Source organism: Bos javanicus, chromosome X, assembly GCF_032452875.1.
Source record: "Bos javanicus breed banteng chromosome X, ARS-OSU_banteng_1.0, whole genome shotgun sequence".
NCBI classification, from domain to species: domain Eukaryota; kingdom Metazoa; phylum Chordata; class Mammalia; order Artiodactyla; family Bovidae; genus Bos; species Bos javanicus.
The window spans coordinates 104,272,275-104,299,170 of NC_083897.1; the positions used below are offsets into that span (position 1 = coordinate 104,272,275).

Genomic DNA, 26,896 nt, shown 5'->3' on the forward strand with positions numbered 1-26,896 from the left:
ATTTGCATTGCTTCTACCTCTTGACTGTTGTGAATAATGCTGCAATAAACACAGGTGTACAAATAGCTTTTCAGAATCCTGGCAGGAATTTTTTAATGACTAGTGTTTATTATATGTTCTATTTCATAAAATCTAATATAAATTTTTTATCATAGTAGCTATTTTTCCACACCTAAGCCATCCCCTTTTCAAAACACTAATTCTGTTTCAATCTTCAGTTCCCTAATGACCCTGCTGCTGCTACTGCTGCTAAGTCGCTTCAGTCGTGTCCAACTCTGTGCAACCCCATAGACGGTAGCCCACCAGGCTCCCCCATCCCTGGGATTCCCCAGGCAAGAACACTGAAGTGTGTTGCCATTTCCTTCTCCAATGCAGGAAAGTGAAAAGTGAAAGTGAAGTCGCTCAGTCGTGTCCGACCCTTAGCGACCCCATGGACTGCAGCCCACCAGGCTTCTCTGTCATTGGGATTTTCCAGGCAAGAGTACTGGAGTGGGGTGCCATTGCCTTCTCCGCCTAATGACCCTACTGTGACCCAATTTTGAGTATAAGCTTTTCTTAGTTCTTCCTTTGTATGAGCCTTTTTCCTGTTCATTCTGAGCTTTCTGCTTTTTGTCTCGGTGTTCTTAGCTTATTCCCATACATCCTCTTCCGCTCACCCTTCCCCTTCCTTGAACTTTGTTGCTATCTTAGCTCTTTATACAAAAGATAAAAGTAGAAAAGAAGAAATAAACAGATATGCTGGTTTCGTGCTCTTACTGATATCACCCGCCTCTCTTTATCTAAATCCCAACCCTGGTTAAATTCAGCTGACCTCCCATTCTAGGCCTGAACCCCACCAGCTAAAATGAGGACCGCTGGGTGTAAACACAGAATAGTGTTGATGGGTCTTGCTTTAAACTCATGACCACACGCCTTGAGTGGGCTCCTATGCTGCCAGCAGTCCTGCCCTATTTCCTTAGTCTGGGGCTTCTCAAAGCATGGGTTCCCAGACTAGTAGCATCAGCGTCACTCAGGAACTTGTTACAAGTGCATGTTCTTAACCTCATCCCAAACCTTATGAGTCAGAAACTTGGGGGGATGTAGGCCAGCAACTCTGTATGATACTAAAGTTTGAGAACCACTGTCTTAGTTCATTTTCCTATCCTTTGAAAATACTTTTTCACACCTTTGCTCTTCTCACGCCACCAACAGCCCCCTCTCCTTCCCCACTGTCAGTTGCTGATCACTTTTTATTTCAAGTAAATGGAGAATAAAAGTGCTCAGAAGAGAACTTCCTCATCTTCTAACATTCACATCTGCCTGCGTCTACAGGTGCCTCCCTCACTGTCACTAGGGCCAACCCCCTTCCCACTTGTACACTACATCCCATCCCCTTTCTTTTCTGAGGTCATTTTTTTCCTTTCTATAGGATCTTTCCCACCAGCATGCAAATGTCTGTCTTTAAAAAACAAAACAAAATTTCCCTGAAGATGTTGATGGAGTGACCTAATGCATATGTTGTTACGTGAAAATTTTGAGTATTTGTATGCATTATCTCATTTTCAAAACAAAACAATGGAAGGATAAACCAAAAACTGATACACTCTGTTGCCAATGAGGAGGGAGAGACTGGGCTTGAGGAGAGGAAACAAAAGGTAGGCCTCTCTGAGAGGTATTTGTTTACGATTGGGCTTCCCTAGTGGCTCAGACAGTAAAGAATCTGCCGGTTATGCAGGAGACCCAGGTTTGATCCCTGGGTCTGGAAGATCCCCTGGAGAAGGAAATGGCAACCCACTCCAGTATTCTTGCCTGGAGAATCCCATGGACAGAGGAGTCTGGCGGGCTACAGTCCATGGAGTCACACAGAGTCAATTCAGACATGACTGAGCAACTAACATAGTTGACTTTGAAACTTCATGAACATGTTTTGTATAATTAGAACACCAAATTAAGTCAAAATCTAGTTAAAACAAATTGACCTCACTATGTAACAAACTGAAAGTATAACCACAAGGAGAGTTCTTTTAAGTGACTTTAAAATAGGGTTACAGGTAAAGTATTATACAAGGAATCGCAGGCACCTTTCACTCAGATTCCCCATATGTGAACATTTTACTGGTGAAATGATGTGGTTTGTTTTAAAAGACTTCAGCAAAAATATAGTAACAATAAATGGTTGGAGATAGATAAAGCAGTAATGACAGAATGTCAATAATTGTGAAACTGGGTGATTGGTACCTGAAGGCTTTGTTAATTTGGTTTCTCCAGTTGTAAATATTAAAAAGTTAAAGAAACTTCCTTGGCTTCACATTCTCTTCTAGCTACATCCCATTTTTCTAACCCTACTGCAGTAAAGTTTTGAAAGATATCTGAATTTACTATTTCCACATCATCTCTTCCTATTCTGTCTTGAACATAGTTCAGTGGGGATTTTTGTCTGTTATACCACCAAATGGCAACCCACTCCAGTATTCTTGCCTGTAGAACCCCATGGACGGAGGAGCCTGGCAGGCTGCAGTCCATGGGGTCACAGAGAGTCGGACACAACTGAGCGACTTCACTTTCACTTTCATACCACCAAAATCCTTCTTATCAAGGTCATTAGTGAATTTCAAGTTGCCAAATATCATGATCAATTCTCGCCTTTAATGACTTCTTAGTAGCCTTTCAGGACACCAGTGTCTTCTGATTTTCCCCCTGCTTCACTGTCCAGACATTTTGTTTCCTTTGCTAGATTGTTCTCATCTTCCTTGCCTCAAATGCTGCTGTGTACCAGGTCTCAATCCTCTGACCTCATCTTCTCTATTAGTAGTTCACTCCCTAAGTGATTTCATTCATTATCTTGGCTATAAATATTATGTACATGCTTTTGATCCCAAATTAGTCCCAGCCTTCCCTCTCCTGTCTTACATGACTTCACACTCAATTTGTGTGAAACCAAATTCTCGATCCCTCTTTCATATTTCTACTCCTATATTTCCCAAATTCAGTAAATGACATCCTCATTTTCACTCAGTTGCTCAGGACAAAAAAGCTAATTACCATACTTGACCTCTCTCTCTCTTTCACACCTCATATCCAGCAGCAGTTCTTGTCAAATTTACCTTCAGACATATCCTGAACGTGACGACTTTTTACCCTCCCAGCCTCTATCACTCTGGTCTAGTCCAGATCACCATCTTCTCTTGCCTGAACACCCACAGAAGCCTCCTACCTGGGCTCCTTTCATCCATTCTTGCGCCCTTGCCATTTCTTCTCCCCACAGCAGCTGAAGTGATCCTTTCCAAACCTAAAACTGATTTTCATGCTCTCCTGCTCAAAACTTCCCAATGGTTTCCCATCTTGCTCAGCCTAAAACCCAGAGCTCTGCCCTTGACTTCAAAACCCTAGACAATAGGGTCGTAAAAATCTCATTTCCTACCCCTCTTACCTTTGTTCATTCCTTTCCCAACACACTGGCTTCCTCACTCGTCTCCAAACATAGCAACCCCCTTTGTGCCTCTGAGCTTTTCTCCATAGTATGCTCCACACCAAGATCTTACCTCCGTGTGACTTTCTGCCGCTTCATTCTGGTGTGTGTTCACCTATTACCCTATTAGAGAGGTCTTCTCTGACACTCCTTGTCTTAGTAAATAACAGCTCCCTGGTCTCCAAACCTGTAACACCTACTTCCTCACCAGCTTAATTTTCCCTCCTTAGCACTTAACATTACTTAACGTTACTAGAGTCTTCTACTCATTTACGTATGTTGGTTTCTTTATTTTTTAAGTTTCAATTTTATGACTTATCTCACTAAAGGGTTTGTTGAGAGTGACTGAATCCACACCCTGTTGGATAAATCTCAGTATAACATTAACTTAAGCGTAAATATAGTCAACAAACTATAAAGTGTATACCCTGGGATTCCAATTTAAGCTTCTACTACTCTTTCCTAAGAAGGTAATGATGACACTGGCCGGGAGACCCTGTCTGGGTCTAGTCTGTATTTTCTTCTTCTGCGTCAGGCCCATCCTTTTCTAGGCTTGTTCATTTGCCGTGCCCCACACTAGACCTCTTATCATTGATCTCTGTTTGAACCAACTGAAAGTTTGCATTGAGAGAGAACACTCTGTCAGTTGGTTTCTGTAGAGGTTTGCCTGTCCTTCGATAGGCCCTACCAGCTACTTTGTGTCTTCCTGCAGTTTGCTCACCATCCATGTACACTTGCTTTTTCTCTCCTCTTTCTCTCACTCATACACACATTTATACTCAAGGGCTCATTTTTATTTGTGCTACACTCTATTGTAAAGGTCTTTAAATACCCTTGGACAAAAAATAACTTCTAAAGTATAAAAGAATCCTTCCTACTTTTGTATATCTATCATCAAACATCACTGTGGGTGTACCAGCTCAGAATTTTATTGCATGGGTCTCTTCATGCCCACTATCATGTAGGCTAAACCTGAACTAAAACTGGGTCATTTTATATCTGATCAAGTGTGGGAGAGAATAAAAAATACCTTTATCTTCCAAGCCTGAAGAGGCTTGCCTTTTTCACTAAACCCATATTTTAAGAGAAGGTCATAACATATGTAATGTTAGTCACAGAGAGGAGCATAGTATTTGAGCAGAGACCAAAGTTCCCTACAATTAAATGCCTTCCTGACACCAGCCCCAACAAGGTCCCAGAAAAAGGCAGATGCAGGAGGACTAGGTCCTATAAAGAGACTCTCACTGTAACCAAAAATCATATGATTCTTAGACAGCCCTGGTCAAGCAGCTGCTCCTCAGGGCGGGGTGGGGGAGGGGGTGGGTCTTTACCCTGGACTAGAGGCCAGCCCAGTAGTCTCCTTCCCCCCTTTTCTTTTCTCACTTCCCCTTCCCACAGAGAGGAAGGGCACATCCAGAGAAGAGACCCCAGGAAGGAAGAGCATTGAATTCCAGAAGAGAAGGGCTCAATTAGAGTCATTAAATCTTACTTGGGAGTGGAACGAATAAAGAAAAATAGGATGGTGGGAGAGGGGGCAGAGAAAGGGTCATCAACATCCCCTAAGGGCCAAGATACAGTGGTTCTGTAGATAAAGTCAGATTTCAGGAAACTTAGGTGTAAAATATACTTTTCCTTACACAAATGTAGGCTGTCACTCATTGAGAGAAAATATTGCATGAAAAGGCAGAAAACACATCTGTCTGTCTGCCTTGAACATCCATTCCTCCTGAGTGGTTCCAAGCACCACAACCTAATTTTAGAAGCAAATAATTCCTGAAAAATGTTGGATAAAACAGGTAAGTCTTTGGAGAAATCAGCCAGACATGAGAATAGACAAATAATTCAAGCATCCAAAGTAATTCCAGGAGTTTTTAAAGTATTTTACTATATGGGCTTCCCTGATGGCTCAGTGGTTAAGAATCCGCCTGCCAATGCAGGAGACACAGGTTCAATCCTTGGTCCGGGAAGATCCCCTGGAGGAGGAAATGGCAACCCACTCTAGTATTCTTGCCTGGGAAAACCTATGGACAGAGGAGCCTAACAGGCTACAGTCCATGGGGTCACAAAGAGTCAGACACGACTTAGCGACTGAACAACAAATATGGTCATGTTATTTGGCTTTGTGCAAATTGTTCATTGACAATTAATCATTTTCTTTGGTTTGTTTGTTTTTCTTTTCAGCCCCACTGTGTTCTCCTTGCCTCAAAGGAAAATTCGGCACCTGTTAAACTTGGGGGCTTTGGGGTAGCTATTCAATTAGGGGAGTCTGGACTTGTAGCTGGAGGTAAGAATGCTTTTTTAAAAAATTTCCTTCAAAACCGCATCACTTTATAGGCTGGTGTAAAGTTTTCAAACTAAATATTAGTCTATCCTCAGTGTTTCAGACCATGTTCCACCCCACCCCAAAAAAAGTGCCATAATATAGTTTTGAATTTAATAATTCTATAATCATAATTAGAATTTTAGTCTCTTAAGAATAGACTCCATCTTTTTACTCTTTGTATCCTCAACATTTAACAGGGAAGAGACCCAACATACAGAGATTAAAACAGTACTGGAAGAAGGTGATATTTGAGGCAAAGAGACTTTTAAAGTTGAACTGGCCAAATGAAGTCAAATCTAAAGTGTGTGGATTCACTTCTTTCAGGTTATATCTGTGGCTGATTTTTAATTTCACACTGCTTTCCTCTTTCCACTTGTGAAAGAGTCACACTTAGGCCATCAGTCTGTGTGTTTGGGAAGAGCAAGCAGATATGAACACAGCCTAATTTTATTATTAGCCAAAGCAAACATAACTAGAAAATTCCCATGCCAGAATAAAAAAGGAAGAAAAGTTAAAACAAACTTTCTTCACCAGTATGCAGAGGTGGATGCTAATTACAGATTCAAGTATTTGGTTTTATTTATTCCTTTCAGTAGATTCCAGCTCAGAATGCTGCCCTGTTTTTAGTTTTGTTCTTTAGTTTTGCAAATTGCTTAGTTCTCCATTCTACCAACTACCAGTCTTCTAGCCATTGCTTTCTATTTTCCATCTCCAAGTACTGCCAGCCTTCACAAAGAGGAAAAATATCAACAGAACCTTTTTAAACCTGTCATCTTTCAAGAATGCTTATATTAAATTCAAATACCTGAAAAATGATAAATATCAAAATAATAATCTTTTACACAGAATATTTCACTTCATTTCATTTACTGTTACTAAAACATCAAAGCAGTATTAACATAGGCCATCTTCTGAAAAATGAGCTATGAGTCATAGTTGTAGTCTTTAAATCATTATTTTACCACATTGCCCTCCAAAATTAAATTGTGTTTAGATTTTCTTCTAGTTTTGGGTTTTCTTCTAGTTAATCATTTCCAAGGATACAAGAAATTGCAAGTTGAGTATTGTTTTGAAAACTGATTATTTTTTCTTCTAATTCTAATGAACTAGTGAATTCAAAACCTATGAAAAGTTTGAAACTTATCATCTGTGATCAGAAGACTGACCACAGGGTCAGGGTAACAACATGCAATTTAACCGTAGAATCACTGAATCAGAATTCGAAGAGGCCTTAACTTCTCCAGTCTTGTAAACTAAAGATTGAATTATCTCATAAAATTCCCTGCAAAAGACTGAGCTCTAGTTTAATTCCTCAGGTGGCAAAGAATTCACTGTGTCCCAGGACAGTTCATTCCATTTTTTAAAAGCTCCCTAACTATTGAAACATCCATCCTTGCATTAAACAGAAGTCTATCTTCCTGTAACTTCCACCCAGGAGTCCTACTTCTGGCTTTTGGAGCCACGGTGAGCAATTTTAATCGTTCCACACGATAGTCACTCAGATGCTTAAAAACTGCCATCATATCCGCCTTTTTATCCAAGTTAACTCACCTAGGTTGATTTAGCTGTCATTCCTCACATAAACTACTTCAGTCTCCTGACTGCACCAAGTACGGAGCCAAAACCGAGCACATCTCCAGGCACTTCCAACACATAGAAACTTGAAGCTATCACTGCTTTTGCTGTGGATCTTACATTCCTATTAGCCTCCCCAAATTGCATGAGCTTTTAGGACAACCCTGTTGTAACGCTGGTGGCTCATATTAATCTTGCACTCAACTACAAATCCCAAGTTGTTTTTAAACAAACATTGCTGTTTAACTCTCTCACATCCACTATTTGTACAGATCACCCCCGTGTTAAGACTACACAATTAAATAACAAATTCTGACAATTATATCCTCAAGGTTAATGGGATGATATGATATAAAATGAATTCCTTTTATATGCTGTTATATATATTGGCCATTTAGAGTGACTTTGTTTCTCTTGATTTCAATTTGCATCCTGTTAGCATTAAAGATGGTATGGACTTCATTTTACTATGTACCTTGACTGAAGGGGAAAAACAGATTCATGACTTATCCAGACATTTTTTACATGTTAATCTATTTTCCTAAAGTCCATGAATCTTTCCCATCAAGTTTGTATTTTTAAAGCTGATTTTTAACCCACAGTGTATCAGTTGTGCAAAATTTATTTTTCTCAGTCCTTATAGAGTTAAAATACTTTGCGGTGGTCAAAATACTGTCATTTCTTAAACATACCTTTGCTTGCATTACTACTTCAAGTATTACAGTGTCTTTAAAATGCAATCTAGATATGTAGATAAAGGATAAATGATTTCTCTTATGAAGTTTTCATGTTTAAGACACTTCTGAAAATGTATCAGCTCATTTGCTAATATCTAAAAGAAAGCTATTTTCCTGTTAGATTGGAATCTTTGATCACTGAGTCCTCCAAATCAAAAGTAATTCTGTCCATTATATGTCCTATATAATAAAAACCATTTACATATATTTACATGTTCCCTATCTGAAACTCAGCTGTTTGGAAAACTCACTTATCCAGAATATAACTAGGAACCTAGAAAATAAATTTAATAGCAGCAAGACATTTTCTGCCCTTAATACCTGTTCATGGTTCTCTCAAGTGAACATGTGAAGACACATTCTGAGGCTGACATGCTTCCATTTTTCAGAAAGTTCTGTGGATTGGCATTCCTTCATAGCTTCCACCTGCCTTTCCCTCTGGTTAGAATGCCTTTTGTCATTTTGTGTATCTAGTTAACGAAGTATTCTTAGAAGCAGGCTGATTTTCACCATCCCAAGTTAGGTAACCCTGTTCGTTCTCTCCCATATTCCCATAGCTGTCTGGCCTACATGCCTTCATGTAGCATTTCACGCGGGGATTTGTAATTATATCAAAGACTGAGCTTTGTGAGGGCAAAGGGGGACCATGGCTTATCCCTTGTATGTCCCCAGTGGCCCTAGACCACTGTGTCTAGGACCAAGCAGGCACTTGGGAAATTTTTACTAAGTCAAAGAATCTGGTTTCTAATGAGTTTACAGTTTATAGCAAATTTTATGCAACAAATGAGGAGAAGACAAGGCTAGAGTAAGCACAGTGAAAGAAAAGAAATGAAAGCCTGATCAAAAAAAAAAAAATATGTTGAGCAGATACCAAAAGTTGGAAAGCACAGCAGCCTTTTATACTGAAAAAATCAACCTTTATTCTCTGGGGTATGCAATGCATTTTTGGTTCTATACCAGATTTCTTTCATTGGTATCACAATAATAATTCTGAGTCATCAAGAAAAGGTTGAATTATGTGCAGCATCATATATAAAAGAAGTCAGGAAATTATAGAAAGAGAGCCATCCAAAATTCTTAAAGTAAAAAGGGGTGGGTGTGTAAAGATTCAAGTCCTAAAGTATAATGAATATGTACCTATTCAGAACAACTCCCCCTTCCCTGAGGTTCTGGGTAAGAAGGTTTTATTATATTATCAAAAAAACTAACATTTAAATTTTTAAATGCACATCTGAAAGTGTCTCATATACAATGACATTTAATTTGGTTTGGTAATTTGGCTTCCCGTTCTTAGAATTCTGTGGTCAGCATCATAAAAATCAAGTGAAAAAAAAAAAAATCAAGTGACCACAAAGAAGGAAAAGTCAAGTGATCACAAACCAGGAAATTGGGGAGGTCAGTATATTTAAAGGGTAATTCCAGTCCTTTCACATTCTACCAATCTGCATGAAATAAATTTTTAAAAATCCACTCCTATAAAATCTTTCTCTTCCCTGGTGGCTCAGGTGGTAAAGAGTCCACCTGCAATGCAGGAAACCCAGGTTCAATCCCTGGGTCAGGAAGATGCCTTGGAGAAGGGAACGGCAACCCACTCCAGTGTTCTTGCCTGGAGAACTCCATTGACAGTGGAGCCTGGCGGGCTCACAGTCCATGGAGTCACCAAGAGTCAGACACGACTGAGTGACTAGCACACATGATGGTCTTTGCCCTTTTCATTTTTATGAGCAAATTCCTTAACCAAAAGACATGTATCTTCCTCAAGGATGAACACTGATTCTCCAATACCATGGTAGTCTTCAATCTAGATAAACGGAGAGAACCTCCCCCTGGTTGGCCAGAGCTGGCCATGGGGGCTCTTAACTAGTCCCAGATTGAGACCTGCATTTTGAGTTGCTTGTAAGAGTCAAGTTGCGTTTCCAAGCAGTATCCCAACCACCAGCAGGTACCTGGCTGGTGCCCTGGTATGAGTACTGTGATCTCTTACCCTGCTTCTCCCCACTTTTACCAGCTCCTGTCCATCAGACCAAGGCACATTTCCCCAAGGGCACTGCCCTGTCCCAGCTGTTCATGAAGTAGGAGGCTTAGTTCTCATCATTTCACACTTCTTTATGTTACTTGAGGAAACTAAATGGGGCAACATGAAAATAAAAATCTTTCCTTCTAACTGGTACAGAGTTTCCTCTACCATACATTTTAAATAAAAATATTTTCACTCTCTGAATGCTGAACATAATCTCCTCTGTTATGGGGGAAGGAGGGGACCCACAATTTTCAGCAAAGGAACATTCCCAGTACACAAGCTCGGACCTGTTCCCAACCATTTCCATCCTAACCAGGTTTGGCAGTCACCAACAAGACTTTATGATACAGGCTTTCTCTCTAGCTGGATTAGAAGATCTCTGAGGTCTTTTTCCAAACTCTGAACACCATTCTGAGCTCTCCATAAAATTTTGTGCAGTCTTCGAAATAAAAATGATCTTGGACTCAGGATGACGAGGTGGGGGGTGTAGGGAAGGGAGAAGAGGAGGGCACTGGGCCTGCCTAGAGCTAGAAGAGCTGTCAAATCTGGCAGGCAGTCCCCTCCCACAGGAATTTCCCTAGGATGCAAATCTTTTGTTCTACAGAAGAAAAGGGGGTGCTGCATTAAAGATGGCTACTGGTGTGCAAACAACTGCTTTCAGATTCCTTCCTGAAACCTAAGTTTGATAGGAAAAAAGAAAAACACTTTAAAGAAGATAGAAATCAAAGAGAATCAAATGGGAAGAGCCTCATGATTTTGCTTTGGTTTATGTCATATATTTGCTCTCATTCTCTTCCAATATTAATATTTGAAGGAAGCTAAAATCCTATTATAACAAAATATCGTTAACCACTGTTAATTGCTGCAATTAATTCCTAAAATCTACTGAACAGGATTTCGGATTCAGAGTCATATTCCAAGCAAAAGTTCTCAGCATTAGGTTTAATTTCAGAATTTGTTTGGCAGTCAAAAGTAATCTTTTTCTCCACAGATATTTTCTCACTTGTTCCCCCCTCTCCCTGCCACTGTCTCTGCTCTGTATTTTTTAGTAATTATTTTCAAACATGTGAAAACAATAAAATTTAAACAACTTCTTCATGATGTAAGAAATAGGTAAATATTTACCATGCACCTTGCAGAATTCAGTAGGAAGTAGCAGTGTTAGAAGACAGAGTACCTGTCTCTCCTGGGCTCAGTATTTTCAAGAGGTGATAAATAAGTTTTTTCTTTCTGCCTTTTTTTCCCTTGATTTTATAGAGGAGGGAAGAGGTGGTAATATTTACATCGTTAAACTTGTCATTCACACTGTTATTTTCAGTTTTCAAATAGGGGGAAGCTCATTTTATGTAAACATTTTTTCCTTGATGTTGTCATTTTAAATATAGGGCGCGTTGGAACACCTCATTTTATGGCCCCAGAAGTTGTCAAGAGAGAGCCTTATGGAAAACCTGTAGATGTCTGGGGTTGTGGCGTGATCCTTTTTATCCTGCTAAGCGGTTGTTTGCCTTTTTATGGAACCAAGGAAAGATTGTTTGAAGGCATTATTAAAGGAAAATATAAGGTAATATATTATGAATGTTTTATTTTTCCATTGAGATTAAATTATTCTGAAAAAAAAAGTTTTAAGTTGTTGTCTCTCTTTGGATTGTTTATTGATGGTCAACATAGTTACCCAGTCAGAGAAAAGTTTTTTGCTTGCATCTTTGATCCACTAGCCTTGTTAGGCAACAAAGCTCTCAAGTAAATTTCAGAGTCGATCGCAGCCAAATTATCATCCAGATGACTGGCTTTAAAAAAAACCATTGCCTCATACCTCCCTTCTCATTCCCTCTGTGCTGCCTCCTGTCTGTCCCACGTATTTGGATTCTAACTCTGTGTTTAGTCCAGAAAACAGGGACCCGACTTGTCTTTGATACACTATAAAGACCGGAGACCCGACCCGATGGATGTTCCCCTTTTCCTCCACATTCTGGGCCCTCAGAGTCACAAAGCCACACGACAAGTCAAAATCTTTGACCACAAGTACATTCTAGTGAAACTGCCTGTTTAGCTAACTCAAATTCATAATAATTTGTTTGTGCCCCACTTATTTCAAATAAAATTCTAGTTCAGGGAAAGAATTTGGAATACTCCTTGGAATTTACTGTGAGAGAATGTGAGCTTTTATTTTACCCTGGGTAAGGTGTCTGTGACAGACTCGAGCCCAGATTTTAAAATATCCATTAGCTGTCTGGTGATTGAACCCATTTATTCAGGCTGAGCTGGAGCATAAACTTCTTTGGCCCTTCTTTGTGTAATTTGAGAAAAGGGCTTTATTTTTATTACTTCATTTCTAAAGTAAAATGGAAATTTCATCCAGGTAATTTTAGTAATTCTTTATCTTACTTTTAGATTTAGTGTCTATTAACCTTTATTTGTTTTTGCTCTAGCATGCATGTTATTTTATTGCATTTTATGTAGTCAGCCAGCACAGCTGAAAAATTTTCCATTTACCTTCCAGGATAAACTGAAATGCCAGTATCACAACTGCATTTCATAATGTAATTTAGAGCCATTTTGGTGTAATTTAAATATTTATATTCATCTCTGGCTACTGTGAATTGGAAACTACATGTACTGTTCCCAGACTTCTGATTAGTACATTATTACTTTCATTACTAAGTAATTTAAGAAGCCATTACTGACGTCATGAGTGGCTATACCAAAAAGACCTGGGAGGCTCTTGGAAATCAGCCTGGGGTTGGTCTCACTACCCTAGCTTTTACACTGTATTGCCCCGTGCCGCCTTGTATGGCTGATGGAACGCGATACTCTGTATGGGAAGCACAGAAGAGTATGTGTCTGGATATCAAATCAGGGCAGTTTATTTTGAGGAAGTTCTCCTTCCTCCCGTTATTATTAACACATGCACTTTCTATTCAACAAAATCACTGTTTTCATTTTCGGCCACGCCTGGTAACATAAAAACCAAACACATAGGTTTATATTCATATAACACTACACTCCAAAACTGTGAGGCCCCTAAAGTATTTTTTTCTCTGTTCCTCAGTAATGTTAGAATTTTATATGGGACTTGACAAAACTTAAGGGGAAAAAATGAAGGTAAAGTAATTTCAGAGTTGTGGCCTTATTCTTTAAACCGCAACTGAAGCTTGTGGAAGGAAGTCAATGAGAATGGTTTGTACTTTTTTTCCTTGTGTACCATCGGCTTATATATAAAGGTACACAGGTTTGTCTTTATTTAGATGAAGATCTATGGGAAAACTCTGTTAACAGAGAAAGACGTTTTCCATATAGGTTTTTCTGCTTCTCTTAGAGTCAGTTGACCATTGGAAATAAAATCAATCCTTTCAAGGTAATTAAAAGTCTCAGGAAACTGCTTGTAAGTAATCATCTCCCTTCAATGCCTGGAAATTGTGAGTGGCTATCAGGAATGCACGGTTATGGCTTTCTCGTTGAATTTTGCCAAGTGAAATCACAGATACTAACATGTGAAAATAAACACAGTAATTCTATCAGTGTAATAATAATACTAGCAATAATGATAGCTAACTCATACATACCACTTACTATGTTCCAGGAACTGTTCTAAGCACTTTACTTATATTAACTCTTTTCATCCTCACAGTGACTTATGACGTAGGTACCATATAATAAAATCTCCCACCTGCCTTCTTGAGCTATAAGCATTTGCTAATAATAGAATTCTTCCTTTGTATTTGTTCAGTTGCTAACTTCCTGGTTTCCAAGGCAATGTGCTTCATTCCAACAGCTTCTTGGTATTTGATTTTGTCTATTTTTAAAGCATTGAATAGTTATCTTTGTTTCTTTGTTTAGAAAAAAATTTGGACTAGTCAAATATGTCCAAAAGTTTAACTGTTTTCAAATGTTCTATTCTTAGTATTCCAGCATAATATAGTCAGATGGATGGTGGCAGCTATACTATAATTTCTGTACCTGGGGGGTTAAAGTTAATAACATATGTACTTTTACTTGGCTAACCTCACCTCTCGCTTATACTCATGGCTTTCCTTACAAAGGCGCCAGGTTTTCAGTAGCTGAGTCTGAAGTACAGATCCATCTTTACTATGTGATGACTCTACTGGGCCTTTAAAAAAAATACTATGATTGTGTCAGCATTCATTTTTAAATTTTTACTACTGAAAATTTCCAACAAAATAGTAGAGGTAATAGTATAATGAACCCACAGTTTTAATATTTATCAACATCCAGCCAATATTGTTTTATCCATATTCTACACGCTACTGTATTATTTTGGAGCAGATCTCAAAAATATTTTACCACCCTGGTGGTTCTTAACAACAACAAAAATTAAAAATCCTTGATCTCTATGAGTATTTTCAAGAAAATTTTGATGACATATTTTAAATGTAATATATTTAAAATGTCAGAGTTTATAAACTACTACTAGTCTTAAATAATTTTAACTTTTTATTCTCGTTTACTAGCTTACTTGATCTTTTAAGGTCGATAGGAGAGAATACTTTAGCTAAAATATATGCTAACATTTAATTTCAATTAATTTTTTATAAAGGACAAAAATATATTTCCCAAAGTGTATAAAAGATACAATGTCACCTTATATCACTTGTTTCTGGATATCCAATTGGTGTCTACACAGCAGGAGTTCTCAGCTGCCTCGCTTTCATATTCAAATAATTAAGACTGCTTTATAGCCCTGTTTTGTTCTCCCTTATATATTCAAGGGCTTCCCTGATGGCTCAGATGATAAAGATATACTCGACCTCCTAAATTAATATCAGCTACTCTTTTCTGCCAAAGAGAAAACCCTGGATTGGGCTCCCTCATGAAAAGGACCAGGGAGTATACTTCTCAACCTCTGCTCACTTCAGAAATCTTACGACCACTTTCAGATGGTTTCTCAACACCTTTCCTGAGGACAGATCATTCAGACATGAAAGAGAACATCATCTCCAAGATGGAAAAGAGGAAGCAAGGCTGTCTAAGCCCCATCTAATCACTCGCCTCCCTATTTCAAACTTGTCAACCGATCACAGTTTCAATAGGATGACAGTATTTCAACAGTCTCACGGCATTCACTTTTAATTAAGGGATCTGACAAGAGAAGTGACTACCGCTTAGAATTCTGCCTGTTAAGACAAAGAAGATGGAACATTTTCCACTCTCTATCTACTAGAACAAAGCCTCACATTAGCCAGAGCAAAATGTCTGACGCTAAACCTTGGCCAGATTATAATGATTCGTGTGTACTACAAGCGGTGATTTTATTTGGCTTTAAAGTGTTACGGACTTTATTCTGCATCTTTCTCCCATAGAAAGTGACATGGGTCTCTGGCCGGTTAAAGCCATGGCATTGCTTAAAGCTTCTGGCAACGGACAGCTCCTACGTGCTCAGTCAGTCAGTTTCCTGATATTAAATAGGGAGTGAGACCCTGCTCCATCTCTTCCCGCCTGTCCCCACTTGCCTTCCCAACTCCAAACCCCAAGCATTCCTTTCCATTTCTTCTGGTTCCTGGTCTCAGACATACCCCTTTTCCCAGGAGTCTTCCAACTCTTTTCCTCAGAGATCCACAGCCTTGCTCACAAGTCCTGTGTCTTAGGAACAACTCATAATTTATTTTTTTGTTTGGCTTTAGGCGACTTACCTTGTAGCTTAGTTGTCTCATCTCTAAAAGAGGAAAAAAAGTCACTTCACTAAGAATAATATACAAGTAAATTGGGTTTTTTGTAAGGCCTATAGTAATATATTTTTTCCTAAATGCTGAAAATGACATACAGTGACCAAAGTATCCTATTAATAAAAGCTGCTTGTGTGGCTTCACGGTTATTGCTAATTCCCAGTTTTAAAAACAAAATATTAAAAACACTTCTTTAAAATGTTTAAATTTTATTTTAGTCCTTTCTAGATCAAAGTATTCTCATCTCCTTAGAGTCTAGATGCTAGACTTTTTATTTTACCTGAGATAGAGCCTGGAATCGTGAACATTCTGTTCTTTAATTATTAAAAATGTTATTATATATCTAATCAGAATATGTATAAAGAATATTTACTGATGCAAATTCTCATGTGTTGAACAACAGGAAATGCATGACCTCAGTCGTCTTCTTCCTTAGAAAGCAAGTCTTTAGAATCCGATTTCTCTACTTTGCTACCTGAATCTTATTCGCATTGAAAGAATGTAGGGATATTAACAGTGAACATTAACGTCTCACTGAACCTGTGTAATTTTCCTTTCCCCCTCTTCAGATGAATCCAAGGCAGTGGAGCCATATCTCTGAAAGTGCCAAAGACCTCGTACGCCGAATGCTGATGCTGGATCCCGCCGAGAGGATCACCGTTTATGAAGCACTGAATCACCCATGGCTTAAGGTGTGTGAGCTCACAGGTAGCCATCTGCACTTGGTTTGGACAGTCCAGTGACAAGAATGCATTACTCTGTAAGGTGCCCCTTTCCACCCTTTTTTTTCCTGAGCATTTTTCATTAGTTTTGTTCACCTTATTTACTGTTTCTGTGCATTCTCTGTAAACATCTAAGAGGATGTACCATTTGAGTGACATTCAGCTTCATTACAAGAGGGTACTAAAGAGGATTAAGGCAAAATCCATCCCAGAGGAAGGCTTGTTTGTTCTCTACCAACACATCTTCCAAGGATGCACAACATGAACAACAGAAGGAGCACTTAGTATGTGATATTTACAAAGCGATTATCATTGCTTTGGTTGTGACTGTATACTTTATAGCATTATTTTTATTTCAGTAGATCCTAGATACAGATTTATTTTCTTAAGAAAAAGATTTTTTAATTTTATTATTTATGGCTGTGCTGGGTGCTTCCCTGGTGGCTCAGACGGTAAGGCATCTTCCTACAATGCAGGAGACCTGGGTTCAATCTCTGGGTTGGGAAGATCCCCTGGATAATGAAATGACAACCACTCCAGTACTCTTGCCTGGAAAATCCCACGGATGGAGAAGCCTGGTAGGCTACAGTCCATGGGCTCGCAAAGAGTCAGACACGACTGAGCGACTTCACTTTCACTTGGCTCTCCATTGCTACATGCTGGCTTTCTCTAGTTGCAGCAAGAGGGGACTACTCTCTAATGTGGTGTGCAGGCTTCTCGTCACAGGGACGTCTTATGTTGTGGAGCAGGAGCTCCACGGTGTGTGGGCTTCAGTAGTTGTGGCTCACAGGCTCTAGAAAAAGCAGATTTTAAAAGTTCTTTTTATATCCCAACCTGCCAATGAAGTATCACTATTAAAGAAAATTATAACTTGGGACTTCAGTGAGATAGTACTATTTGATGAAGACATTACAGTGTTCAACAGTTCCAGGAAATTCTCACTTTACAAGTGAGAAAGCTAAGCCTCAGGTTAAAGATCTTGCCCCAAGTCACAAAAGTTGTTGATGTTGGAACCAGGATTCAGCCTACTACACCCTTCCCCTTGTACTCAGGATCCTATCCCTATCCTATGCCCTTCCCTGCATCAGCACCTTCCTATCTCTGTGGGATCTAACAAGCTACCATTTATTTTCATTATACACACACATGTTCTCCTAACCCTACAACCCGCTCCAGCCTCTGCCCCTATTCTCTACTCCCCTTGACAGCGAAACTCCTAGAAAGTGTTATTTCTACTCACTTTCCTCAGTTTCTCCCATCACTTTCTCTTGAACCCACCCTAGTCAGGGTTGCAATCCTACCAGCTCCACTAAAATAGCTCTCGTCAAGTCGTCAAAGCACCAGTGAACTTCACGTTGCTGAGTCTAGTGGTCAGATCTCATGATTCTCCCTCTTGGCATATCAGCATTTGGACATCCATACTTCTGGAACTCTGTCCTCCCTTGGTTTCAGGGCACCTCTCTCCCTGGTTTCCCTTCTTCCTCTGTGGCAGCCCCTTCCAGATCCTGCTGATTCCTCCTCACCTCCCTGCACCATCTTCACAATGGAGTGCTACAGCCCGTTGCTCTTCCGCTTCCTGTCTACACTCAGACCCTTGGAAAGTGAGAGTGAAAGTTGTTCAGTCGTGTCTGACTCTTTGTGACCCCATGGACTATACAGTCCATGGAATTCTCCAGGCCAGAATACTGGAGTGGGTAGCCATTCCCTTCTCCAGGGGATCTTCCCAACCCAGGGACCAAACCCAGGTCTCCTGCACTGCAGGTGGATTCTTTACCAGCTGAGCCACCAGGGAAGCCCCAGATCCTTGAAGACCTCATCTATTAATAGTTTTAATGGGTTCTAATGCTATCTGTACAAACTGAGTTTATACCTTTAGGCTAGACCTGTCCCCTGAAGTATTATTAATTTAGTTGACCATTTTCACTCCCTCATACCTCTCTGACTTCACCCCTTCCTACTCTCCTCTTCTCACTTTGTTCCCTCATGCCGGCCTCCTCGCTGCTCCTCAGACAGCAGGCCCACACTTGCCTCAGCGCCTGTGTTAGTTGTGCCCTTTCCCTAGAATACTATTCCCCAAGCTATCTTCATGGCTTATTCCCTCACCATCTTCAGTCTTTGCTTAGATAGCAGCTTCTTAGTGAGATCTTCCCTGACCACCCAATTTAAAATTTGAGGAAAGATATGTCCCCTGCCACCAGTATGCCTTACCCCTCTTCCCTGCCTTACTTTTTTTCCATAGCATTGGTCACCATGAGACATACTTACATTTTACTTATTTGTTTCTCTGTCTACTTCCATAAAATATAAGCTGCATACAGAGCAGGAATTTTTGTCTCTTGGTTCACTTCTGTATAGAACCTTTGAAAGTGTTTGACATGTAGTGTGTGCATGCTAAGTCGCTTCAGTTGTGTCTGACTCTTTGCGACCCTATGGACTATAGCCCGCCAGGCTCCTCTGTCCATGGAATTCTCCAGGCAAGAATACTGGAGTGGGTTGCCATACCCTCCTCCAAGGGATCTTCCCCACCCAGGAATCGAACCTGTCTCTCTTATATCTCCTACATTGGCAGATGGGTTCTTTACCACTAGCGCCACCTGGGAAGCCCCTGACATTTAGTAGGTGCTCATAAATATCAGTTAATGATTTCATGAGTGAATGTATAAATGTATTCACACTACTATACCATGCTAGCTCCCCAGAAATTATGCAAAATAATAATATTTAAATATAGGTTTATAGTGTATCTTAGCAGTGATGACATGGGATAATAGTATGATTGAACAATGTTGAGATTCCAGTAGATCTTGATTCTCCTTAAGAATATTACTTTTCACATCAGCATTCAATCCTCTGATACTCAGCTTTAGTTATTCTCGACTTGAGTTCCCCAGCTATAGTTATTCCTGACTTCCTCCAGAAAAGAGTGAAATACTTCCTCCAGAAAAGAGTGAAAGTGAGATACTTTCTTAGTACTTATTTTCTCCCAGAAATAAACAGTTCAGGGAACCTCCTGATTTTCCTTTGCTTTTCTCAGTTTCTTATCGTGAGGATCTTTTTTTGTTTGCAGCTAGTTTAAATGCCAAGTAACAGTGAAAATGGCAGCCATATTAGTCATTTTTAATATCCTTTGGAAAATTTGGCTTTCATTATCTTGCATATGTTGACTAATAATATTTATTTTTGGGAACTCTTATCCCTGCAATGATTATAGTTCTTTTGCCAAAAAATCTGAGCTTAATAGACAACAGATTTCTGGCACCAGAAAGACAAAAGACAAAAGTGTCAGTAACTTAAATGAAAAAATTCCTGAAGACTGTTCACTACAGTGTGTTTTCTGAAGATGGAAGAATTCAATGAGAATGTTATCAAGCTGATGAGAACAGGCTTATGGCTCATGTTATATTTCAGTACTTTTCCATGTATACTTTTAAATCATTGCTGTGCATAGAAGTGGTGGTAATTTAGCAATGGCTAAAATTTAAGCTAAAGTTTAAATATGAAAAACTCCTGAGTAACTGCAATGTAAAGAAATAAAATGATGAAAATCCTTGTAGTAAGGAGTACCAAAAGTCATGACACCACTGTTTTGTGTCAAAAAAAAAAGTATTATTTCTTTGGCAAGACCACAAAAAAGTCCTATTCAATCATGACATATAAAATGAGAATTTGATTAAATAGACCAATTAATATGTGAATGTCTTGAAGTTATTAAATTATACCTGTTTAATACTTTTATCTAAATTAGTGCTGTTTGCTGTAAATATTCATTCCAACAAAAGACCAACTAAGATTGTAATTTTCTCACAGATAATTAAGCTCTTTTCACACCCTTTGTAGCCTTAATATGTAGATTCCAAGTATATTGACCATAATAAAGATGAAAAGGGTATTTATATTAGCCTAATCAATTTGAATTTTGGAATAATCAGTCAACACATCGATTAAATGTATATTTAGCATCTCGTGTGCACAATGGATAGTGAATCAAACACTTCTTTAAATGCAAGACACATTGCTAATAACATTTTTCTGAATTCATATCACATTACTGTTAGTTTCAGGTAGGATTATTTAATCTGGAAAATATTATTTTTATTCTTTCGTCTTAGTTTTATAATGCTGTGGAGTTAATATTTACTTGTTTTGTGGTAAGAGGTACGTTAATAGACTTTTTTTTAATCTTATGATTTCATCTGCTTAGAAAATATCAGGAATCATAATTTAAGCATAATTTTATTTAAAGAAAATTTTTACTGTATCATTCTCTCCCTTTTCACTTCACTGTCTGTTATCTTCTAAACTTAAGGCATGGTGAGACTGTGAAATGGAATTTCAAATGCTGTTGATACAACATAAAGACATAGAAAGATAACCTCAAAGAAGTCACACATGAGAGGCATCTCACAAGAATACGGAAGTATGGGCCCCGGAAGACTAACGGGGAGCGTGAAAAGTCACTGTCGGCCAGTGCTACCCACTAGCTAGTGGGGAGGGAGGCTGCACAGGTTAATACGACTAAAAGGGCCACATACCCAAAGTGGAAGGCACAGAGAAGGCACAGCATTATAAGTGTTCAGGGTATTCAGGGAAGGGGTCAGGAAACACTGGTATAATACAAATGTCAGCTATTTAAATAGGGTTGCAGCAGACTGAAAATTTGGCTTGAGGGAAGAATATATCTAGAATGCCAAATTTGGTACTTTAGATATTAGGGTATAGAGAGTAAAAAGCTACTCCAAGCTTTTGAGTGATGCAAAATTATATGAGCAACATGCTCATGTAATTCCTTTGGACACTGTGCACAGGTGGGTTACCTGTCAGGATACAAGCAATAGAGGCAAAAAGGTCCTATAGAAGCCGGTCTGTCCAGTCAGGAAGTGACAGGGGCCAGAACTGGGGAGTCATAGTGGGAGTGGGAAAGAAGTGTCCAAACTGAGAGCAATTAAGGAAGATTGATGAGGCTTGGTGAGTGATTGGAGATATTCAGAATTAGGAAGCCTACAGAAGGGTTAAAGCCTGTAGAGTATAAGTGTTTAAATTTAATTTATTTGAGATTTTCCTGGTTCTTAGTATGAAGAGTAATTTTGAATAGTGTGCTGGGCATTTTTAGTATTATTATGTTATGAGACTATGATTCTTATTTAAATCTTCTATTTTGGTAGGCAGTTAACCCAGTTGGATTCAGAACACACGTCTTACCCCATTTTTACACACTATGATTCAAATGCCAGTTTCGTTTTCAATGTCTTTGCAGTACTCATCTAGTCTGTCCTTCTTGTATGCTACCCAGGGGCTCACCAAGTGTTGGTGAGGATGTTGAACAACTGGAACTCATACCTGTTGTGGGAATGTAAAATGGTACAGCCATTTTGGAAAACTATTGCACAGTTTCTTAAAAAGTTAAACATATTCTTATAAAATGACCTAGCCATTCTACTCCTACATGTTTACCTAAGAGAAATGAAACTTAGGTCCATACAGAGATTTGTACATTAATGTTCATGGCATCCTTATACCTAACAGGCAAAAACTGGAAACAGCCCAGGGTGCATCAACAGGTGAATGGATAAAGAAGTTATGGTACATCTATTCAATAGAATGGGCTTCGCTGGTGGCTCAGACAGTAAAGAATCTGCCTGCAGTGCAGGAGACCTAGGTTCGATCCCTGGGATAGGAAGATCCCCTGGAGGAGGGCATGGCAACCCACTCCAGTATCTTTGCCTGGAGAATGCCCATGGACAGAGGAGCCTGGCGGGCTACAGTCTATGGGGTTACAAAGAGTCAGACACGACTGAGTGACTAAGCGCAGCACATTCAATGGAATACCCCCAGCAATAAAACAGAATGAACTATTGATACAGGCAACAATGTGGGTGAAGCTAAAATATTTAGGCAGAGTGAATAAAGTTGGATAATAATTAATATGTACTGTATTATCCCATTTATGTAAAATCCTAGAAAATGAAAACTGATCTAAAGTAACAGAATAGATCAGTGATTGCCTGGGGATGGGGAAGGGGGTGACAAAAGAGACACAAGAAAGAATTTGAGAGTGTTGGATGTGTCCATTATGGTTGTGGGGATGGTTTTATGTTTGTATACGTATGTCAAAACTTATCCCATCGTATATGTGCAGTTAATTGTATGCTAATTATACCTGAAAAAGTAAAACTTCTTCAGGAAGACAAACTACATTCAGAGTCTATCTCCCTTTCACTGTCTTTATTGTTTCCATCTGGTTTTATCCATCTTCATTTCCCCCCTGGATTACTACAATAACCTCCTAACTGTTCTCCATGCTTTTTTTTTTTTAACTCTCTCCCCTTTCCAATCTAGTCTCAACACAACAGCTAGAGTATTCCTCTACATTGTCAGATCACGTCACTCCAGCTGCAAACCCCCCAGTTGCTCCATCTCCCACTCAACATAAAAGCCAAAGGCCCCTGGTGGCCTGCACCAGCCTTGCCACTTGTCTAGTCTGATCTACTATTTACTCCACACATGAGTCTCCTTGCTGTTTATTGATAATTTCAGGCACACTGTCTCCTTTGAAAGGCCTTTGCACGTAGTTGTTCTATCTGCCTAGGCCACTCTCCTCACCTCTTGGATGTCACGTTCTCATTTGGGTCATACTTTGACCACCCTACTTTAAATTGCAATGCACCTTTACCCTGACTTCCCTTTTGCTTTATTCCATAGCACTCTTAACATACTCTATAACTTCCCTTCTTTGTATTTTCTTATCTTCTCCCATTAAAATATGAATGACATCAGGGCCAGAATCTTTGTTAAGGTTTTGTTTACTTGTTAATCCCAAGTGCATAGAACGATGCCTGGCACATAGTAGGTACTCGAGAAATATTTCTAAAATAAGTACCTGTAGCATAAAATCTTCAAGATACATTGACAAATTAGAACCAAAGAGGGCAATAAGGAGAATGACAGGAGATTTGAAATACACATGAGAAGTTGGCAACTGGAGATGTTACCACAGAGAAGAATAGATTCACTGGGAAGCATGAACCCCCTCATAACTACTAAAGGGGTATTATATGGAAGAGGGATTGTGTTTACTCTGTGATTCCCAAAGAGAAGAGCTAGTCCAGACAAGCCACAGGTGGGCTGAATAAGAATTTTTTCACGTTCTTAAAATTGTAGTGGGCTGCCATAAAGTAATACTCTCCTACTGTATGAAGTCAAACAGAGTGATCATCCATCAGAGATTGAAGGGGATCCCACATGGAGAAATGGTTGGATTAGAATGGGCTTGATAAGTTTGTCCTAGTTTGAAGATACTGTGACTTTTAAAATCCAGTTATTCTTGACAACTCAGAATGCTGAATTAGTTGTGAGTTAATTTCCTAAAGGCTCGTTTTACCTGACAAGATTGTGTCAACTTCATACCTTCATAATAATTATAATAAATTATTTTAGCCACATAGCCATGTATCTGAAAAATTACATGGACCATTATTTTAGCCCTTTGTTATTGATGAAGATGAAATACTATTTTACTATCAGTTTTGACCTTCATATCCAATTGGGCTTGTTGTTTATTTTAAATTTAGCTTCTTCACTTTTTTAAAGAGCTATGTGTGTTTATTATCTTTCATATTTTTTTAGGAGCGGGATCGTTATGCCTACAAGATTCATCTTCCAGAAACAGTAGAGCAACTGAGGAAATTCAATGCACGGAGGAAACTAAAGGTAAATTAAATCAGCAAAAAGCCAGACAGAGGCATTTGCTGATATTTGTATTCTTTTTCAGTGCCCATAAATATTATACTGCTGTTGGCTGTAGTTTTCTTACAGCCAAATTCTCAATGCCAAAATTTACCAGTATTTCAGTAAGATTTGGGTTTTTTTTAAATAATGTAAGGTAATATCTAAGTAAATCCCAGCAATAAGTTATAATAAATGGAAGATGAATCACATTTTAGAGTTATATTATCTTTAAAAATTCATAGCAGAGATATAATTACTTTAAAAATAGGAACTTGCTATTATCCACTATTGTTGAATTTTAATCTAGGCCACATTTTCTCAAACTTAAATATTTTGACAGAAAACATAAGTTTAGTTCAATGGAAACAACACAAAATTAGAATTGGAACTAGGATTGAACAACCATCAAAAAGCAGTAAAAATCCCCACAACCTTGGTCTACTAGAAAATATTTCCAGATCACTTTTCTCGCTTTTTCTTTATTCTTCCTAGGATACCTTTCTCCCATTTACCATACTCCCTATCCTCCAAACCACTGGAAAAGGAAAAAAGCACTATTACTTCATTTGGACAGCCCATTTGACTTTAAAAGGTTTTTGAGGTTTTTGAAAAAGACCCAGAATAAGATAATGGAATCTTTACAGCACTGGACAAAAATCTTAAGGGACAGCATTTCCCTCCTCCCTGCAACAAAGGAAACGATTATATTATGGTCTTAAAATTAACTCAGGTTTGACTTACTTTGATTTCTATTAAAAAACTTAACTCTGTTCTCTAAGTGGTTGATTAGATAAGAGTCCTCCTTAGCCATGTGACTCCTGAAAGCTGTAAAACTTTTCTTCATAACTATTTTCAGATACATCATAAGTTGCAATAATATTTATTCATTCACTAGTAGTTGACCCTTGAAATATGTTGTGAATGATTGCCTTCAACTCTAGATTTATAAGAATGTTTTTATGAATTTTTGGAAAACTATGTAAGCCACAATATTATCACACAGAGCCGAACTGGCCAACATATTAGCCACTAGCCACACGTAATTGTTAAAATCTAAGTGAAGTAAAAGGATTACTTTTTAATACTTATTTTTTATTTGGCTGCATCGGGTCTTGGTTGCAGCACACAGGCTTCTCTCCAGCTGTGGTACGTGGGCTCAGTAGTTGTGGCGTGCAGACTTAGTTGCCCCGCAGCATGTGGATTGAACCTCCGTCCCCTGAATTGGCAGGCAGTTTCTTAACCACTAGACCACCAAGGAAGTCCCCTAAATTAGTTAAAATTATTAATTTGTTGTTGTTCAGTCACTCAGTCATGTCTGACTCATTGTGACCCCATGCCAGGCTTCCCTGTCCTTCACTATCTCCCAGAGTTTGCTCAAACTCATGTCCACTGAGTCAGTGATGCCATCCAACCATCTCGTCCTCTCCAACTATCTTGTTCTCTGTAATCCCTTTCTCCTCCTGCCCTCAATCTTTCCCAGCATCAGGGTCTTTTCCAGTGAGGCGGCTCTTCAAATCAGGTGGCCAAAGTATTGGAGTTTCAGCTTCAGCATCAGTCCTTCCAGTGAATACTCAGGGTTGGTTTCATTTCGGATTGACTGGTTTAATCTCCTTGCTGTCCAAGGGAGATATTAATCATTACATTATTTAAATTATTAATAAATAAAAGATCTGTTCCTCAGTCACACTAGAACATTCCAAGCGTTCAATAGCCTAGTGGTGCCGTATCAGATAATGCAAGTATAGCCTGTTTCCATCACTGCAGAAAGTTCTACTGGAGAGTACAATTGTAGAGTAAGGGCAATTCTAACATGTCACTGTTGGGGTTTATTATTCCCAGTTAGCCTTTCTCCTAGGTGATTTTGCAGTCAGGAGGTTCAGACTGGCTCTTCTCTATTTACTTTAAAAATCCTCGGCAGAAAAATAATTATTGATAACATGCTGTTATTGAGATGGTGCCCAAAGAAGTTTCCCAAGACTCTGGGGTTTTGTTTGTTTGCTTGCTTTACTATACACCTGAACCAGTGCAGGCTACAAAAGAAAAAAAAAAATCTTAGCCAAAGTGAAATTTGGTCAGCCATTTTCTAAATTAGTTTCTTTCCCAAAGAAGCTATTAACTATACCTCTGTCTCAAGTCTTTCCTGAAGTCTTTTTAACTCTGATGTTGCTTTGGCCTATGTGATATTACCCTGTCTGAGACTGAACCTCTCATTGCCCAAGTACAAGCCTTTTACCGCAGGGCTCAGGCTTGCCTCATCACAAGAAATACATGCTGTATTTCTCCCAGTGCCACAGAATCGGACTTGGGCCTAAAATAGCCAAAGTGGTGACTAAGATTCATTTGGACAGGAGCAAGCTGTCACAGCAGAGAGGGGTCATGTGAATTTACCACATCCCTTTGCAGGCCTATTTAAAATTTTAAGACCCACCAAACAACCTAGAATTAGGAACATCAGCAGACTTGTCATTGAGGTTTTTTCAGCTTCTGGTAAAGCTGCATCCCATTCAGTGATTCAGTCACCCTGGTTAAAGCTGGTTATACCTACTCTCCTCAAAAAACTCTTTCTCATTCTGCCACTTCTAGGAGCTTCTACAACAAAGATTGCAACTTTCCTGGCTTTCAGAGCCCACCGCCCAATTTATTTTCACAAGTGAACAGCTAGGTA

General features: G+C 39.0%; 1 protein-coding gene across 8 annotated transcripts in view; it reads left to right on the plus strand.

Moving 5' to 3' along the window:
• Nucleotides 1-26,896, plus strand: part of CASK (calcium/calmodulin dependent serine protein kinase) — a 372,618-nt gene that overhangs the window by 233,674 nt on the left and 112,048 nt on the right. For all 8 annotated transcript variants that reach the window (XM_061410389.1, XM_061410391.1, XM_061410392.1 and 5 more), the window contains exons 6-9: nt 5,630-5,732; nt 11,489-11,664; nt 16,354-16,476; nt 24,130-24,213. In XM_061410389.1, the coding sequence (XP_061266373.1) occupies nt 5,630-5,732; nt 11,489-11,664; nt 16,354-16,476; nt 24,130-24,213 (486 nt within the window). The remainder of the gene's footprint in view (nt 1-5,629; nt 5,733-11,488; nt 11,665-16,353; nt 16,477-24,129; nt 24,214-26,896) is intronic.